This window comes from Macaca mulatta, chromosome 19 (genome assembly GCF_049350105.2).
Source record: "Macaca mulatta isolate MMU2019108-1 chromosome 19, T2T-MMU8v2.0, whole genome shotgun sequence".
Classification (NCBI taxonomy): domain Eukaryota; kingdom Metazoa; phylum Chordata; class Mammalia; order Primates; family Cercopithecidae; genus Macaca; species Macaca mulatta.
Genome location: NC_133424.1, coordinates 61515895 through 61534510, shown reverse-complemented (window position 1 = coordinate 61534510; position 18616 = coordinate 61515895). Strand labels below are relative to the sequence as shown.

Here is an 18616-nt window from a genome sequence, read left to right as displayed (position 1 = left end):
CCGGGAGCTGGCGTCTGCACTGCGCGCGCGCGCTTAGCCCCAAGCCGCCCCTCCACCTCTCGCTTTCCGCTCCAAACCGCCTATGTCCGCGAGGCTCTCCCTGATGCTCCGCCCCTTTCCAATCACACTTCCCGGATCTTGCGCGCATGCGTTCTGCGTAGGGAACTATAATGTACCTCTCCGCCGACTAGCAAAGAGTCCCTAAGTGAATGGCCTGATTGCGTTGATGTTTAATCTAGTCAATCGATAACTGTTCATCGAGCATCTCGTGTGTGCTAGGCACTGTCTGGGCTTTGGGGCTACAGCACGTGATTAAAGCAAAGTCTTCTCCTGCTAGGGCTTACACTGTACTGGGAGAGACAATAAAAGCATTTAACTGAGTAAAGATAATTTGAGGCCGGGCGCGGTGGATCACGCATGTAATCCCAGAACTTTGGGAAGCTGAGGCGGTCGGATCACCTGAGGTCAGGAGTGCGAGACCAACCTGACCAACATGGTGAAAGCCCGTCTCTACTAAAAATACAAAAATTATCCGGGCGTGGCGGTGCGCGCCTGTAATCCCAGTTACTCGGGAGGCTGTGGCAGGAGAATCGCTTGAACTCGGGAGGCTGAGTTTGCAGTGAGCCGAGGTCGTGCCATTGCACTCCAGCCTGGGCGACAGAGCGACTCCGTCTCAAAAATAAATAAATATAAAAAATAAAAGATATTTTGAGATAGTGGCCAGCATAATGAAGAACGATGGAGCAGAATAAAGGGATGGGAAATGAGAGCGAGTCTATTTTGATAATGGAAGCCTCTTCTGAAGAGGCAACATTTGAACAAAAACCAGATAGAAGCGAGATCTGGAGGGGGGGAGGAGCGGGGGGTGGTGTTTAACAGTTTAAGTGCAAAGGTCCTGAGCGAGGACCAGATGGCAGAAATCTCAGGTTGTTAGCCATGAGATCAGAGAGCTGGCACTTAAGCTATTTGGAGCCCTGTTGTTAAGTATCTTCAGTTTTGTGGATAGATTCAATAGCCTGTTTAATAACTACAGAAATTACTGCAAAATTCAATTGACTAATTTTATGTTTCAATAAAAAGGCCAAGTGCAGTGGCTCACACCTGTAATCCCAGCACTTTGGGAGGCCAAGGCGGGTGGATCACTTGAGGAGTTCGAGACCAGCCTGGCCAACATGGTGAAATCCCATCTCTACTAAAAATGCAAAAATTAGCTGAGAGTGGTGGCACACACCTGTAATTCTAGCTACTCGGGAAGCTGAGGCAGGAGAATTTCTTGAACCCAGGAGGCAGAGATTGTGCCACTGTACTCCAGCCTGGGCAACAGAGTGAGAATGTGTCTCAAAAAAACAAACAAATAAAATAGGCCGGGTGTGGTGGCTCACATCTGTAATCCCAGCACTTTGGGAGGCCACGGTAGGAGGATCCCTGAGACCAGGAGTTCAAGACCAGCCTGGGCAACATGGCGAAACCCCTTCTCTACTAAAAATACAAAAATTAGCTGGACATGGTGGCAGGCACCTGTAACCCCAGCTACTTCGAAGGCTAAGGCAGGAGAATTGCTTGAACCTGGGAGGTGGAGGTTGCAGTGAGCTGAGATTGTGCCACTGCACTCCAGCCTGGACAGAGCAAGACTCTATCTCAAAAAATAATAATGATGACTGGGCACAGTGGCTCACACCTGTAATCCCAGCACTTTGGGAGGCCAAGGCAGGCAGATCATGAGGTCAGGAGATTGAGACCATCCTGGCCAACATGGTGAAACCCCATCTCTATTAAAACTACAAAAATTAGCTGGGCATGGTGGCCTGTGCCTGTTGTCCCAGCTACTTGGGAGGCTGAGGCAGGAGAATCGCTTGAACCCGGGAAGCAGAGGTTGCGGTGAGCCAAGATTGCGCCACTATACTCCAGCCTGGCAACAGAGTGAGACTTTGTCTCAAAAAAACAAAACAACAACAATTAAAAAAAAATTATAATAAAATAAAAGGGAGAAATCTGCCAAAGGAAAGGGATAATAGGCTTAACAGAAGTCTGGCCGGGTGCAGTGGCTCATGCGTGTAATCCCAGCACTTTGGGAGGCCGAGGCGGGCGGATCACGAGGTCAGGAGTTCGAGACCATCCTGGCTAACATGGTGAAACCCCATCTCTACTAAAAATACAAAAAAATTAGCCAGGCGTGGTGGCGGGCACCTGTAGTCCCAGCTTCTTGGGAGGCTGAGGCAGGAGAATGGCGTGAACCTGGGAGGTGGCGGAGCTTGCAGTGAGCGGAGATTGGGCCACTGCACTCCAGCCTGGGCGACAGAGCGAGACTCAGTCTAAAGAAAAAAAAAACAAAAACAAAAAACAGAGGTCTGAAACACAGCAAAGGAGACATTAAACTTTAAAGCTCTGGCCGGGCGCAGTGGTTCACACCTGTAATTCTAGCACTTTGGGAGGCCAAGGTGGGTGGATCACGAGGTCAGGAATTCAAGACCAGCCTGGCCAAGATGGTGAAACCCCGTGTCTACTGAAAATACAAAAATTAGCCAGGCGTGGTGGTGGGTGCCTGTAATCCCTGCTACTCAGGAGGCTGAGGCAGAAGAATCGCTTGAACCCAGGAGGCAGAGGTTGCAGTGAGCCAAGATTGCACCACTGTACTCTAGTCTGGGCGACAGAGCAAGACTGTCTCAAAAAAAAAAAAAAAACAAAAAAAACAAATACAGCTCCAAAATAATCCCTGATTCCATGTCCTGCATCCAGGGCACACTGGTGCAAAGAGTGGGCTCCCAAAGTCTTGGGTAGCAGAGTCCAGCCCCAATGTCTCCTCACACAGGTTGGAGTTTAGTGCCTGTAGCTGTTGTAGGCTCAGGGTACAATCTGCTGGCAGATCTATCACTCTGTGGTCTAGAGGGCAGGGGTCCCCTTCTCACAGCTCCACTAGTCAGCGCCCTGGTGGGGACTCTATGTTGGGCCTCCAACCCCACCTTTCCCCCTTGGCAATATCCTAGTAGAAGCTCTCTGTAGGGACTCCAACCATGCAGCCAACTTCTGCCTGGACAGCCAGGCTTTCCTACACATCCTCTGAAATCTAGGTGGGAGCTGCTAAGCTTCCTTCACTCTTGCATTCTGTGCACCTACAGGCTTAATCCCACATGAAAGCTGCCAAATTTTATGGCTTGCACCCTCTGGAGTGGTGGCCCAAGCTATACTTGGGGCCTTGTGAGTCATGGCTGGAGATGGAGCAGTAGGGATGCAGGGAAGCAGTGTCTCCAGGCTGAACAAGAGACAGGGCCCTGGATCTGGCCCAAGAAACCACTCTTTCCTCATATGCCTCAGAGCCTCTGATGGGGGAGGTTGTTTTGAAGACTCCTGAAATGCCTTCAAGGCCTTTTTCCCATTGTTTTGGCTGTTAGCACTTGGCTCTCTTTTAGTCACGCAAACCTCTCTAGCAAGGCAATACAGCCTGCTTGTATTTCTCTCCTAAAAAATGCTCTTCTCTTCTCTACCACATTGCCAGGTTGTGACTTTTCCAAACTTTTATGCTGTGTTTCCTATTTACTGATGGATTTTTCAGAGACAGGGTCTCACTGTGTCACTCAGGCTTGTGGGCAGTGGCTATTCACAGGTATGATCCCACTCCTGATCAACACAGGAGTTTTGACCTACTCCATTTCCAGCCTAGGTCAGTTCACCCCCTGCTAGGCAACCTGGTAATCTCCCACGCCTGGGAGGTCACCATATTGAAGCCAAACTTGGTATGGACACCCAATCAGCATAACACATTACAGCCCAGAACTCCTGGGCTCAAACAATCCTCTTGCCTCGGCCTCCAAGTAGCTGGGAGTACAGGCACATGACACAGAGCCTGGCTGCCTCCCTTTATTTATTTATTTATTTACTTATTTAAGACGAAGTCTCGCTCTGCTGCCCAGGCTGGAGTGCAGTGGTCCATCTCGGCTCACTGCAAGCTCTGCCTCCCAGGTTCACGCCATTCTCCTGCCTCAGCCTCCCGAGAAGCTGGGACTACAGGCACCCACCACCATGCCTGGCTAATCTTTTGTATTTTTAGTAGAGACGGGGTTTCACTGTGTTAGCCAGGATGGTCTTGATCTCCTGACCTCATGATCCACCTGCCTCGGCCTCCCAAAGTACTGGGATTACAGGTGTGAGCCACCGTGCCTGGCCCTTCTTCTTTTTCTTTTTTTTTTTTTTGAGATAGAGTCTCACTCTGTCACCCAGGCTGGAGTACAGTGGTGCAATCTCAGCTCACTGCAACCTCCGCCTCCCAGGTTCAAGTGATTCTCCTTCCTCAGCCTCCCAAGTAGCTGGGATTACAGGCGCCCACCACCATGCCCAGCTAATTTTTGTATTTTTAGTAGAGATGGAGTTTCACCATGTTGGCCAGGCTGATCTTGAACTCTTGACCTCAAGTGATCCACCTGCCTCAGCCAGGTGTGAGTCACCACGTCCAGCTGAGCCACCATGCCTGGCACCCTTTTAATTATAAATTCCTTTTTTTTTTTTTTTTTGAGACGGAATCTAGTTCTGTCACCAGGCTGGAGAATGGCACGATCTCGGCTCACTGCAACCTCCGCCTCACAGTTCCAAGTGATTCTTCTGCCTCAGCCTCCTCAGTAGCTGGGATTACAAACGCATGCCACCATGCCCAGCTAACTTTTGTATTTTTGGTAGAGACAGGGTTTCACCATGTTGGCCTGGATGGTCTTGATCTCCCGACCTCGTGATCTGCCCTCCTCAGCCTCCCAAAGCACCATTCTTAACCTTCCACAAATCACTGCAGCATGGAAACAATGCACCAGGCTCTTTGCTAGATTGTAGCACAAGTGACTTTTACTCCAGTTCCCAACAATTCCTCATTTCCACCTGAGGCCTCATCAGCCTGAACTTCACTCTCCACATTTCCATCAGCATTTTGGTCACAACCATTTAACCAGTCTCTAAGAAGTTCCAAATTTTTCCTGATGTTGTTATGCTCTTATGGCCCCTCCAAACTCTTCTAACGTCTGTCCACTAACCCATTCTAAAGCTGCTTCCACATCTTCAGGTATCTTTTCTTTTTTTCTTTTCTTTTTTTTTTTTTTTGAGACGGAGTCTGGCTCTGTTGCCCAGGCTGGAGTGCAGTGGCCGGATCTCAGCTCACTGCAAGCCCCGCCTCCTGGGTTCACGCCATTCTCCTGCCTCAGCCTCCCGAGTAGCTGGGACTACAGGCGCCCGCCACCTCGCCCGGCTAATTTTTTTTTGTATTTTAGTAGAGACAGGGTTTCACCACGTTAGCCAGGATGGTCTCGATCTCCTGACCTCATGATCCACCTGTCTCGGCCTCCCAAAGTGCTGGGATTACAGGCTTGAGCCACCGTGCCTGGCCATCTTCAGGTAGCTTTATAGCAATGCCCCCCTCTGCTAATTTCTGTGTGAATCCATTTCACATTGCTAAAAAGGAATACCTGAGACAGGGCAATGTATAAAGAAAAGACGTGGGCCAGGTGCGGTGGCTCATGCTTGTAATCCCAGCACTTTGGGAGCCAGGGGCGGGCAGATCATTTGAGGCCAGGAGTTCAAGATTAGCCTGGCCAATATGGTGAAACCCCATCTATACTAAAAATACAAAAAATTAGCCGGGCATGGTGGTGGGTGCCTGCAATCCCAGCTACTTGGGAGGCTGAGGCAGGAGAATCGCTCGAACCCAGGAGGCAGAGGTTTCAGTGAGCCGAGATCGTGCCATTGCACTCCAGCCTGGGTGACAAGAGTCAAAGTACGTTTAAAAAAAAAAAAAAAGAAAGAAAGAAAAGAAAAAGATAAATGTAAATTATCCGGGTGTGGTGGCTCAGGTCTGTAGTCCCAGCTACTTGGGAGGCTGAGGTGGGAGGATCTGCTTGAGCCTGGGAGGTCAAGGCTGCAGGGAGCTGCAATAGCCACTGCATCCCGGCCTGGGCAACAGAGTGACACCTTGTCTCAAGAAAAAAACGTTAACATCACCAGTGATACGGCATATGGACTGGACGTCATATGCCCCCAGTATGATATAATGAGAAGAGCAATGCCTCTCTGTGGCATTCTCTCTACCCCCACCCCACAAAAAATATAACCTCAAACCAATCAAGATAACAGATCAGAGGAACACAAATTGAGAGACAATCTACAAAACAACTGACTAGTATTCTTTCAGTTTCCAGATCATGAAAGACAAGGAAAAAGTAACAAACTATCACAGATTGCATAAGACTAAGCAGGTATGACAACCAAATGCAACATAGTAACCCAGACTGCAGCCTGGCATGGGAAAAAGACATTAGTGGAAACAGAAAACCTGAATGAACTCTGTCATTTTGTCAAAAGTATTCTGCCACCTCAACGTCTTGTTTTTTTGTTTTTTGTTTTTTTGAGACAGAGTCTCGCTCTTTCTCCCAGGCTGGAGTGCAGTGGCACGATCTTGGCTCACCGCAACCTCCACCTCCCAGGTTCAAGCAATTCTCCTGCCTCAGCCTCTGGAGTAGCTGGGACTACAGGGGCCCGCCACCATGCCTGGCTAATTTTTGTACTTCTAGTAGAGACAGGGTTTCACCATGTTGGCCAGGCTGGGTCTCAAACTCCTGACCTCAGGTGATCCGTGCCCCCCAGCCTCCCAAAGTGCAAGGATTACAGGCATGAGCCACTGCTCCGGCCAATGTCTGAACATTAACAAACGTTGCCAAAGCAATGCAACATTTTAACATTTGGGGAACCTGGGTGATAGATATTTTTTAAATGTCTGTACAATATTTGTAATTCTTCTGTAAGGCTAAAAATAGTTCAAAGTGAAAATGAAACAAAATGGGCCCAGCACAATAGCTTCACACTTGTAATCCCAGCACTTTGGAAGGCTGAGGTGGGTGGATTACCTCAGGTCAGGAGTTCAAGACCAGCCTGGCCAACGTAGTGAGACCAAAAATCAGACGGCACAGTGGCTCATGCCTGTAATCTCAGCACTTTGGGAGGCCAAGTCGGGTAGATCACAAGGTCAGGAAATCGAGACCAGCCTGGATAACACAGTGAAACCCCATCTCCACCTAAAATACAAAAAAAATTGAACCGGGCATGGTGGCACGCGCCTGTAGTCCCAGATACTTGGGAGGGTGACGCAGGAGAATTGTTTGAACCTGGGAGGTGGAGGTTGCAGTGAGCCAAGATTGCGCCACTGCACTCCAGCCTGGGTGACAGAGCAAGACTGTCTCAAAAAAAAAAAGAGCAGGGCCAGTGGCTCACACATATAATCCTAGCACTTTGGGAGGCTGAGGCGAGAGGATTGTTTGAGCCCAGGAATTTAAGACCAGCCTGGGCAACATAGTGAGCCCTTATCTTTATCAAAAATTTTAAAGAAAATTAGCTGGGCATGGTGGTGCACACCTGTAATCTCAGCTACTCGGGAGGCTGAAGCAGGAGACTTGCTTGAACCTGGGAGGCAGAGATTGCAGTGAGCTGAGATCGCACCACTGCACTTCAGCCTGGGCAACAGAGTGAGACTCTGCCTAAAAAAAAAAAAAAAAAAAAAAGGCTGGGTGCGGTGGCTCACGCCTGTAATCCCAGCACTTTGGAAGGCCGAGGAGGGCGGATCACGAGGTCAGGAGATCACAACCATCCTGGCTAACACGGGAAAATCCCATGTCTACTAAAAAAATGCAAAAAAATTATCTGGACGTGGTGGTGGGCACCTGTAGTCCCAGCTACTCGGGAGGCTGAGGCAGGAGAATGGCGTAAACCCGGGAGGCAGAGCTTGCAGTGAGCAGAGATCGAGCCACTGCACTCCAGCCTGGGCAACTGAGCAAGACGCTGTCTCAAAAAAAAAAAAAAAAAAAAAAACCTACCATAACCCTCAGAGAAGACTCTGGGAGAGTCTGACTGTATTATTTTCTTATTGCCACTACAACTTACCACGAACTTAGTGGCTTAAAACAACACAAGTTTATTAGAATGCAGTTCTAGGCCAGGCACGGTGGCTCATGCCTGTAATCCCAGCACTTTGGGAGGCCGAGACGGGTGGATCACGAGGTCAGAAGATTGAGACCATCCTGGCTAACATGGTGAAACCCCATCTCTACTAAAATACAAAAAAAAAAATTAGCCGGGCATGGTGGCGGGCGCCTGTAGTTCCAGCTACTTGGGAGGCTGAGGCAGGAGAATGGCGTGAACCCGGGAGGCAGAAATTGCAGTGAGCTGAGATCACACCACTGCACTCCAGCCTGGGTGACAGAGCGAGACTCCGTCTCAAAAAAAAAAAAAAAAAAAAAGAATGCAGTTCTAGAAGTTAGACGTCTAAAATGGGGTGGCAGGGCTGTGGTTCTTCTGGAGGCTCTAGGGGAGAGTCTGTTTCCTTGCCTTTTCTAGCTTCAGGAAGCCACCCCCATTCCTTGGCTCATGGCTGTTCCTCCATCTTCAAACTTCAAAGCCAGCACCATTGGCATCCTCTCTTCTCTGACCTCTATGTCCATCCTCACATCTTCCATGAATCAGACCTTCCTGCATCCCTCTTATTTATTTTTTTTATTTTTTGAGACAGAATCTCACTCTGTTGCCCAGGCTGGAGTGCGGTGGCTCAGTCTTGGCTCACTGAGGCCTCCACCTCCTGGGTGCAAGCAATTCTCCTGCCTCAGCCTCCCCAGTCGCTGGGATTACAGGCGACCGCCACCATGCCCAGCTAATTTAGTTATTTTTAGTAGAGATGGGGTTTTGCCATGTTGGCCAGGCTGGTCTTGAACTCCTGGCCTCAGGTGATCCACCCGCCTCAGCCTCCCAAAGTGCTGGGATTACAGGCGTGAGCCACAGTGCCCAGCCACATCCCTATTTTAAAGACCTTTATGATTAGTGTGCCTACCCAACTGATCCAAAATAATCTCCCTAACTCATCAGCCTTAATTTTTTATTTTTTATTTTTTTGAGACAGGGTCTTCCTTTGTCAAGCAGGCTAGAGTGCAGTGGTGTGATCATAGCTCACTGTAGCCTTGACTTCCTTGGCTTAAATGATCCTTCCACCTCAGCCTCCCAAGTAGCTGGATTACTGGGGTGCACAACCACACCTGGCTTTTTGTTTTGTTTTTGAGACAGAGTCTCATTCTGTCGCCCAGGCTGGAGTGCAGTGGTGCCATCTCAGCTCACTGCAACCTCCGCCTCCCAGGTTCAGGTGATTCTCCCTCCTCAGTCTCCAGAGTAGCTGGGATTACAGGCGCGAGCCACCCTACCCAGCTAATTTTTGTATTTTTAGTAGAGACGGGGTTTCACCATGTTGACTAGGCTTGTCTTGAACTCCTGACCTCAGGCAATCCAGCCACCTTGGCCTCCCAAAGTGCTGGGATATCAGGAGTGAGCCCAGTGCCTGACCCACCTTTTAAATTTTGTTCTAACTTATTGAGAAAAAATGGCACCTTGGCTGGGTGCGGTGGCTCACGTCTGTAATCTCAGCACTTTGGGAGGCCGTATCAGGTGGATCCCTTAAAGTTAGGAGTTCGAGACCAGCCTGGCCAACATGATGAAACCTCATCTCTACTAAAAATACAAAAATTAGGTTGGGCGCGGTGGTTCACGCTTGTAATCCCAGCACTTTGGGATGCCGAGGTGGGCGGATCATGAGGTTGGGAGTTTGAGACCAGCCTGGCCAACATGGTGAAACCCCACCTCTACTAAAAATACAAAAATTAGCCTGGTGTGGTTGCGCACACCTGTAATCCCAGCTACTCAGGAAGCTGAGGCAGGAGAATCACTTGAACCCAGGAGGCAAAGGTTGCAGTAAGCCAAGATCATACCACTGGACTCCAGCCTGGGCGACACAGCGAGACCCCATCTCAAAAAAAAAAAAAAATTAGCTGGTGTGGTGGTGCACACCTGTAATCCCAGCTACTCAGGAGGCTGAGGCAGCAGAATTACTTGAACCCGGGAGGCGGAGGTTGCAGTGAACCGAGATTGTGCCGCTGCACTCCAGCCTGGGCAACAAGAGCAAGACTCTGACTCAAAACAAAAGCTAAAACAAACAAACAAGAAAAAACGAGAATGGGAGAAAAGAGGAGACAGAGACCAGAAAGTTGGGGGACAAAGAGAAATAGAGAAGACCAAAGACCATGAAATAAATGAACAGACTTAGACAGAGGGAAGATAGAGACCCAGAGAGAGGGATACAGAAGTCCAGGGGACACAGCACCCCAAAAAGGGTGGGTACGGTGGTTTACACCTGTAATCCTAGCACTTGGAGAGGTCTAGTATGGTGGATTGCTTGAGCTCAGGAGTAGAAGACCAGCCTGGGCAACATAGCAAGACCCCGCTTCTACAAAAATTACAAAAAATAGCCATGCATGGTGGCTCACACCTGTAATCCCAGCACTTTGGGAGGCCAAGGCAGGCAGATCACCTGAGGTCAATAGTTCGGACCAGACTGATCAACATGGAGAAATCCCGTCTCTACTAAAAATACAAAATTAGCTGGGCATGGTGGCACATGCCTGTAATCCCAGCTACTTGAGAGGCTGAGGCAGGAGAATCACTTGAACCTGGGAGGCAGAGGTTGCGGTGAGCCAAGATTGCACCATGGCACTCCAGCCTGGGCAACAAGAGAGAAACCCTGGCTCAAAAAAAAAAAAACAAAAAACTGGGAGATAATTTGAGCCCAGAAAGTTGAGGCTGCAGTGAGCAGTGCCACTAGACTCCAGCCTGGGTGACAGAGTGAGACCCCATCTCAAAAAAAAAAAGGAAAGAAAAAGGAAGAAAAGAAAAGAAAGAGAAAGAAAGAAGAGCGCGGGGTGCGGTGGCTCATGCCTGTAATCCCAGCACTTTGGGAGGCTGAGGTGGGCAGATCACCTGAGATCAGGAGTTTGAGACCAGCCTGGCCATCATGGCAAAACCTCGCCTCTACTAAAAATACAATTAGCCTCGTGTGGTGGCAGACGCCTGTAATCCCAGCTACTCGGGGGGCTGAGGCAGCAGAATTGCTTGAATTCAGGAGGCGGAGGTTGCAGTGAGCCAAGATCGCGCCACTGCACTCTAGCCTGGGCAACTGTGCAAGACTCTGTCTCAAAAAAAAAAAAAAAAGTAAAAGAAAAAGAAAGGCCTGGGAGCAGTGGCTCACACCTGTAATCCCAGTACTTTGGGAGGCCAAGGCAGGCAGTTTATGAGGTCAGGAGTTTGAGACCAGCCTAGCCAACATGGTGAAACCCTGTCTCTACTAAAAATACAAAAATTAGGTGGGCATAGTGACGGGTGCCTGGAATCCCACCTACTCAGGAGGCTGAGACAGGAGAATCGCTTGAAATCCGCAGGCAGAGGTTGCAGTGAGCTGAGATCACACCACTGCACTCTAGCCTGGACAACAAGAGTGAAACTGTCTCAAGAGAAAGAAAAAAGAAAGAAAAGAAAAGATAGAGAAGGGAGGAAGGGAGGAAGGAAGCAGGAATGGAAGGAAAGAAGACAGATAAAGAGCGCCAGGATTAGCAGGGTGTTCTAACCACTTAGTGCCTCTCTCCACACCCCCAGCAGAGGGCGACCGGGAGTTATTTCCTGGGAGTCTCGGTGATCAATCCCCTCCACTTCCCCCAAGCCCATCCGATGGGGCTATTTTTATGCAGTGTCACCGGACACCAGTGCCTAGAAGGCCACCGTCTTGTCTCTACGCCCTTCAGTTCCTGAGAATGACCCTGTGGCATCTCCCCGGCCCACACCCTCAACCCCCACCCGTTCCTGGCAAGCCCAGCCTCCTTTTGCGAGAGTCATAGCCACAGCTCAGGCCCTGCTGGATCTCAGAGTCTTGCGAAGAAGCCAGGTGGAGACTCCAGGGCGAACTCTGGGGAGAGAATGGGGCGTGCGTGCACTGCTCAGTGGTTTGCAGCTGCCAGAGTGACCCTAGGACGGGACAGCCAGCGGGACTGTGACAGGACCCACATGGGGTGATGGTCAGGGAGAGATTCAGAGATAATGACTCCCGAGACTCTAAGTCCTCTAGGCACGCTAAGGGGAGACCCAAAGGGGAGGGGGAGAGGAAGCCTGAGGCAGAGGCATGGAGGGCTAAGAGATAATGAGCAAAAAGAGACCTAGAGAGGAGAGACAAAGAGACCAAGAGAGACAAGAGATAAACGGAGACAGACCAAGAGTCAAAATAAAGACGGAGATGAAGACGTAGAGGCTGGCAGACGGACCCATACAGAGGGGCCCGGAACGACGAATCTCAGAAATAAATGACTCATGGAGATACTCAGAGATACATCCCAACAGAGACAGAGACCCACAGGGGACAGCTGGATACAGAAACACAAGAGAGAGACAGAGGTGCAAAAAGGCAACTCCAGGCCGGGCGCGGCGGGTCACCCCTGTAACCCCAGCACCTTGGGTGGCCAAGGCGGAAATATCACTTGAGGTCGGGAGTACCAGAACTGCCTGGCCAACATGGCGAAACCCCGTCTCTACTGAAAAAAAAAAAAGAAAAAAGAAAAAAAAAATTAGCTGGGCTTGGTGGCACCTGTAATTCCAGCTACTAGGGAGGCTGAGGCACGAGAACCGCTTGAGCCTGGGAGGCAGAGGTTGTTGCAGTGAGCCGAGATCCTGCCACTGCACTCCAGCCTGGGCGACAGAGGGAAACTGTGTCTCAAAAATAAAATAAAATAAAATAAAATGAAAAGAAAGGAAAAAGAAAAGAGGCCGCTGCAACCGAAGGCTCAGATTCTGACGAGACACACGCACATGGAAACTTGGAGAGACGCAGGACAGGATCCCGGCGGCAGAGGGACAGAGGGAAAGGGGACCCCGGGACGGCAAAGGCACAGAGCAGGCGCTGGCGGCGGCGGCGGCGGGGCAGGTCGGCCGTCCCGGCAGAGGGCGCGCGGTCGCCCTGTCGCCCTCCGCTCCGCTGGGGTCACAGTGCCCCCTCCCCCGCGCCCTGGCCGCCCTGCCGGGCTATTTTTACGCGCGGACACCGGACACCGAGCTGGGGCTGGGGCGGCGGCGGCGGCCGAGGCGGGGCCGCACCGGGGCCGGGCATCGGGGCCACACGTCCGTTCGCGGGTCGCCGGGGCTGCGCGCGCCATGGAGCCGCGGTGCCCGCCGCCGTGCGGCTGCTGCGAGCGGCTGGTGCTCAACGTGGCGGGGCTGCGCTTCGAGACGCGGGCGCGCACGCTGGGCCGCTTCCCGGACACTCTGCTAGGGGACCCCGCGCGCCGCGGCCGTTTCTACGACGACGCACGCCGCGAGTACTTCTTCGACCGGCACCGGCCCAGCTTCGACGCCGTGCTCTACTACTACCAGTCGGGCGGGCGGCTGCGGCGGCCGGCGCACGTGCCGCTCGACGTCTTCCTGGAGGAGGTGGCCTTCTACGGGCTGGGCGCGGCGGCCCTGGCGCGCCTGCGCGAGGACGAGGGCTGCCCGGTGCCGCCTGAGCGCCCCCTGCCCCGCCGCGCCTTCGCGCGCCAGCTGTGGCTGCTCTTCGAGTTTCCCGAGAGCTCGCAGGCCGCGCGCGTGCTCGCCGTAGTCTCGGTGCTGGTCATCCTTGTCTCCATCGTCGTCTTCTGCCTCGAGACGCTGCCTGACTTCCGCGACGACCGCGACGGCCCGGGGCTTGCTGCTGTAGCCGCAGCTGGCCCGGTGAGAGGCGGGGCGTGGGTGGAGATGGGCGGGGTTTGGGAGGAGATGGGCGGGGTCCAGAGGGGACCTGGCCAATAATAAGGCGGGGCCAGGGGCTGCGAGGGGTGGGCCAGCCAAAGACAGGGTGGACGGGAGGCGGGGCCTGAGGATCCAAGTCGGAGGACCGGCCCCGTCAGAAGGTGGGGTTGAGGTCAGTGAGAAACCCGGTGAGCAGAGGGCAGGGCGCTTGGTGCAAGGGGTAGGAGGACAGGAACCTTAAAAATCAGAGCTGAGGGGCCCCAGGAGAGCCTGAAAACTCCGGGGTCTGTGCGGCTGGGAAGGATGTGCTGGGGGTGATGGAAGCCAGGCCCTGAATAACGCCAGCTGAGGGTGCTGGAGCCCGAGGGGTAAGAGTAGGAGGAATCTATGGAAAGAAAGCCAGGCTTAGGGGCCAGAGGAGGAGCCTAGTGCTCAGCTTGCAGAGGTCTTTCTTTTTTTTTTTTTTTTTTTTCTGTGAGACAGAGTTTTGCTCTGTCGCCCAGGCTGGAGTGCAATGACGCTATCTTGGCTCACTGCAAACTCCGCCTCCCGGGTTCAAGCGATTCTCCTGCCTTAGCCTCCTAAGTAGCTGGGATTACAGGTGCAGGCCACCACGCCCGGCTAATTTTTGTATTTTTAGTAGAGATTGGGTTTCATCATGTGGGCCAGGATGGTCTCTATCTCCTGGCCTCGTGATCTGCCCGCCTCAGCTTCCCAAAGTGCTGGGATTACAGACGTGAGCCACCGCGCTCGGCCGCATTATAGTCTGGGCTGGGACAGGGGAGGGCAAGGAAAAGCTAGGCACAAGGTGGTGGGGCCGGGGCAGGGACCCTCCGCATCTAGAAAATCAACAGTGGAGGCGGGACTTTCGGAGAGAAGAGGTTGCACCCTACTCAAACATGAGTTCCCAGGCATGAAGGGGCAGGAACCACCTCTCCAGCCACCCACCAGGTCAGGAAACCAGAAAGTCAATGGCCCAGGGATGATTCCTGGGATCCTGGGAGGAAGTCTGGGACAACCAGGTCACCGAGGGCCTTGGTGCAGCGGCTACTGACCAGTGTGTAAAGAGGAGCTGGGTATTTAAATGATGATTAAGATTGTCCCCGTGTCCCCGCCCCAGCCTGACCCTCCCTGAACACTTTCCTCCCTGCAGTTCCCCGCTCGGCTGAATGGCTCCAGCCAAGTGCCTGGAAATCCACCCCGCCTGCCCTTCAATGACCCATTCTTCGTAGTGGAGACGCTGTGTATTTGTTGGTTCTCCTTTGAGCTGCTAGTACGCCTCCTGGCCTGTCCAAGCAAGGCGATCTTCTTCAAGAACGTGATGAACCTCATCGATTTTGTGGCTATCCTGCCCTACTTTGTGGCACTAGGCACCGAGCTGGCCCGGCAGCGAGGGGTGGGCCAACAGGCCATGTCACTGGCCATCCTGAGAGTCATCCGATTGGTGCGTGTCTTCCGCATCTTCAAGCTGTCCCGGCACTCAAAGGGCCTGCAAATCTTGGGCCAGACGCTTCGGGCCTCCATGCGTGAGCTGGGCCTCCTCATCTTTTTCCTCTTCATCGGTGTGGTCCTCTTTTCCAGCGCGGTCTACTTTGCCGAAGTCGACCGGGTGGACTCCCATTTCACTAGCATCCCTGAGTCCTTCTGGTGGGCGGTGGTCACCATGACTACAGTTGGCTATGGAGACATGGCACCTGTCACTGTAGGTGGCAAGATAGTGGGCTCTCTGTGTGCCATTGCCGGCGTGCTGACCATTTCCCTGCCTGTGCCCGTCATTGTCTCCAATTTCAGCTACTTTTATCACCGGGAGACAGAGGGCGAAGAGGCTGGGATGTTCAGCCATGTGGACACGCAGCCTTGTGGCCCACTGGAGGGCAAGGCCAATGGGGGGCTGGTGGATGGGGAGGTACCTGAGCTACCACCTCCACTCTGGGCACCCCCAGGGAAACATCTGGTCACCGAAGTGTGAGGGACAGTTGAGGTCTGCAGGACCTCACACCTCCCTAGAGGGAGGGAGGGAGGGCAGGGTGGAGGGCAAGGCTGGGGGGAGGGGATTGGGTTTAGGAAGAGCTAGGTTAAGTGGTAACGAGTGGGGAAACACTGAGTCTTGTTGGGTCTTGGGTTGTGTGGTTTGGTAGCTCCTGTGGGTATCTCCTGAAGCAGCAGCGAATGGCAATGAGTTGTGTTGTGTTAATGAAGACTCAATTGGTTCATATTACACTGAGTTGTGCAAAGCTCATGGAGCCTTTTGGGGTAGTGTTGAGATAGGTTTGGTCATATCATTTTGTGAGTTTCCTAGTCAGTGTTGGGTTTCGTTGGGTTGTGAGTCTGGGTGAGTGTTGTCTAGCTGCATTATGTAGGATTCTGTGGTTTGGTGGGTCCCCTAGGGCCATGTTGGGTCAAGTTAGATGGTCCCCCATGGCATGGTTGAGATTGATTGTGTGTGGTGTTCAGTTTCATTGAGACATGGTGGAAATTGTGTAGCTTTGTGATTCTTCCAGGGCCATGTTATTTTAAGTTCTGTGAACTTGTGAGTCATGTAGAAATGTAAAGAGTCAAGTGGTAGAATTTGAGCTTTCTAGGTAACATTGGGTTAAGTATGTATGACCAAATTAATCTTGTAGAATTCTGCTGGGCTGAATTGTGTAGAGGTGTGTGGCTAGACATTTTTCACGGCCACAGCGAGTTGAGTTGTGTTGAGTTATACAACCATATGGGCCTTGTAAGGCCAGTTCAGTTGGGTCATGCCACTGTTTGAATCTCATAGGGCCATGTTGAGTTGAGTTCCATTGAGTTGTGTCACTATGTGAGTCCTACAGGAAGTTGGGTTGAGTTGGACTGTGTGAGTGAGTTCCATAGGGCCACATCGGGCTGTTTTGCGTTTAGTGGTAGCACCAGGACCCAAAGGTAATAGCAATGAGGAAGTATCGTGTATCAGGGAGCAAATGCGGTGGCGAGGGCTCTGGGAGATGTGCTGAGCTGGCTCCCCAGCTCACTGTAGGGGGTGGGACTGGATTCTCTATCCATGGGATTGGGTGTTCATCCAGAGGTGACTGGGGTGAACTAGGAAAAGGTGGATGCTCCTCCTCTTTACCCCACATCCACTTTATTGTGCTGTTCACCCCCAATCTCCCCTACAGTTCTATGCTCAGACATGGAGGTCAGAGCCACAAGGGAAGGGGGAGAGGGGGAGAAAACTGTACTCTGTCCAGACATGATAGAGGGACAGAGCCAAAAGGATGGGGAAAGAGACCCAGAAAAAGGAAGAGATGGAAACCCAGAGAGACAGAGACCCAAAGGGAGCAACATAGAGACTCAGGGAGAGGAAGACAAAGACCTGGAGGGTGGGGTATGGCAGAGATGCAGAAAAGGGGAACAGAAATCCAGAGTGAGAAGGTGACAGAGACCAAGAGCAGGGGATAGAAGCCGGGTGAAGTGGCCCACACCTGTAATCTCAGCACTCTGAGAGGCCAAGGAAGGGGGATTGATTGAGGCCAGAAGTTCAAGACCAGCCTGGGCAACATGGTGAGACCCCATCTCTACAAAAAATATAAAAATTAGCTGTGGTGGCACATGCCTGTGATCCCAGCTACTCAGGAAGCTGAGGCAGAAGGATCCCTTGACCCTGAGAAATAGAGGCTGCATTGAGCCATGATTGCATCACTGCACTCCAGCCTGGGTGACAGAGGGAGCCCCCGTCTCAACAAACAAACAAAAAGAGTGGGGGGACAGAGACCCAGGGGGCAGTGTCAGGCACCCAGAGTTAGAGACAGAACAACAGAGTCTCAGGGAAAGAGAACCACAATAGAAAAAGGCAGAAAAGGCCAGGCGCGTGGCTCACGCCTGTAATCCCAGCACTTTGGGAGCCCGAGGTGGGCAGATCACGAGGTCAGGAGATGGAGACCATCCTGGCTAACATGGTGAAACCCCGTCTCTACTCAAAATACAAAAAAATTAGCCGGGTGCGGTGGCGGACGCCTTTAGTCCCAGCTACTCAGGAGGCTGAGGCAGGAGAATGGCGTGAACCCGGGAGGCGGAGCTTGCAGTGAGCCGAGATCGCGCCACTGCACTCCAGCCTGGGCGACAGAGCGAGACTCCGTCTCAAAAAAAAAAAAAGAAAAAAGAAGAAGAAAAAGGTAGAAAAAGTTGGTGCCCCCGAACCCAAGAGTGACGTACAGTCTATTCCATAGAATCACAGAACGATCCTGAACCAGGCCTGTCACCTACCCTCCCCGAAGCTCAGGAAGGCTGTCAGACAGGCTGGGGGCCTCACTCTGTTTTCCAGGGGAGAAACCTGAGTCTCAGAGCAGGGGAGTGGCTTCCCAAGGTCTCGCAGCTTGTCCCCAGGGGCCAGGCAGGCTGTCTGTCTGCTTCACATGGTCCCGTCAGCCTGCTGGGACACACAGGTCCTCCTGAGTTCCATAGCCTCATTTCTTACAGACAGGGAAACTGAGGCTCAGAGCGGCGGAGGTTACCCAAGGTCACAAGGCCGAACATTTTCAGAATTCTTTCAGAACTCAAAGGGCATTTAGAGGAGAAGGAAGGCTGAAATCACTAACACATATAGGGCTTCCTTTGGTATCAAAGTACTTTACTTGGATTAATTTATTAAAACCTATCCAGTGGTTTACAGACTGTTGTTGTTATTTTTAGCCATACCCACCCCTTTTTTGGGTCAAATAAATCTTCCTTAGAGACACCAGTGGGAAGCATGGGAAGGGAACTGCTTGGAGGAGAACACGCCTCCTCTTGGCAACTCGAAATGCAGCTCAGGAATTCAGTGTGGAAACCCCTGGTTTCATCTGAGCACCTGTTCATACAGCTAAAGAGACGAAGGTACAGATGGTGGGAAGAGTTTGATAATGGTTGAAATTAATAGAAGCTTTAGGTAGTCACTTGTCTCTGAAATGGAGAGAAAGCCACATTTAGGGATAGAATGGAGATGGACCTCACAGTGACAAGAGACAAGTCACACTCCAGCACAGAGACCTAAAGAGGAGATGCAGAGACGAAC

General features: G+C 51.9%; 2 protein-coding genes across 2 annotated transcripts in view; one reads left to right on the top strand and one right to left on the bottom strand.

Moving 5' to 3' along the window:
- Nucleotides 1–18616, bottom strand: part of PPFIA3 (PTPRF interacting protein alpha 3) — a 96636-nt gene that overhangs the window by 68432 nt on the left and 9588 nt on the right. The gene's annotated exons all lie outside the window — the stretch shown is intronic.
- KCNA7 (potassium voltage-gated channel subfamily A member 7) lies at nucleotides 12867–18234 on the top strand. The gene is made up of 2 exons (XM_015124531.3): nucleotides 12867–13584; nucleotides 14756–18234. Exons 1-2 carry the CDS (start codon nucleotides 13030–13032, stop codon nucleotides 15569–15571), a joined length of 1371 nt encoding a protein of 456 aa, XP_014980017.3. The 5' UTR covers nucleotides 12867–13029; the 3' UTR covers nucleotides 15572–18234.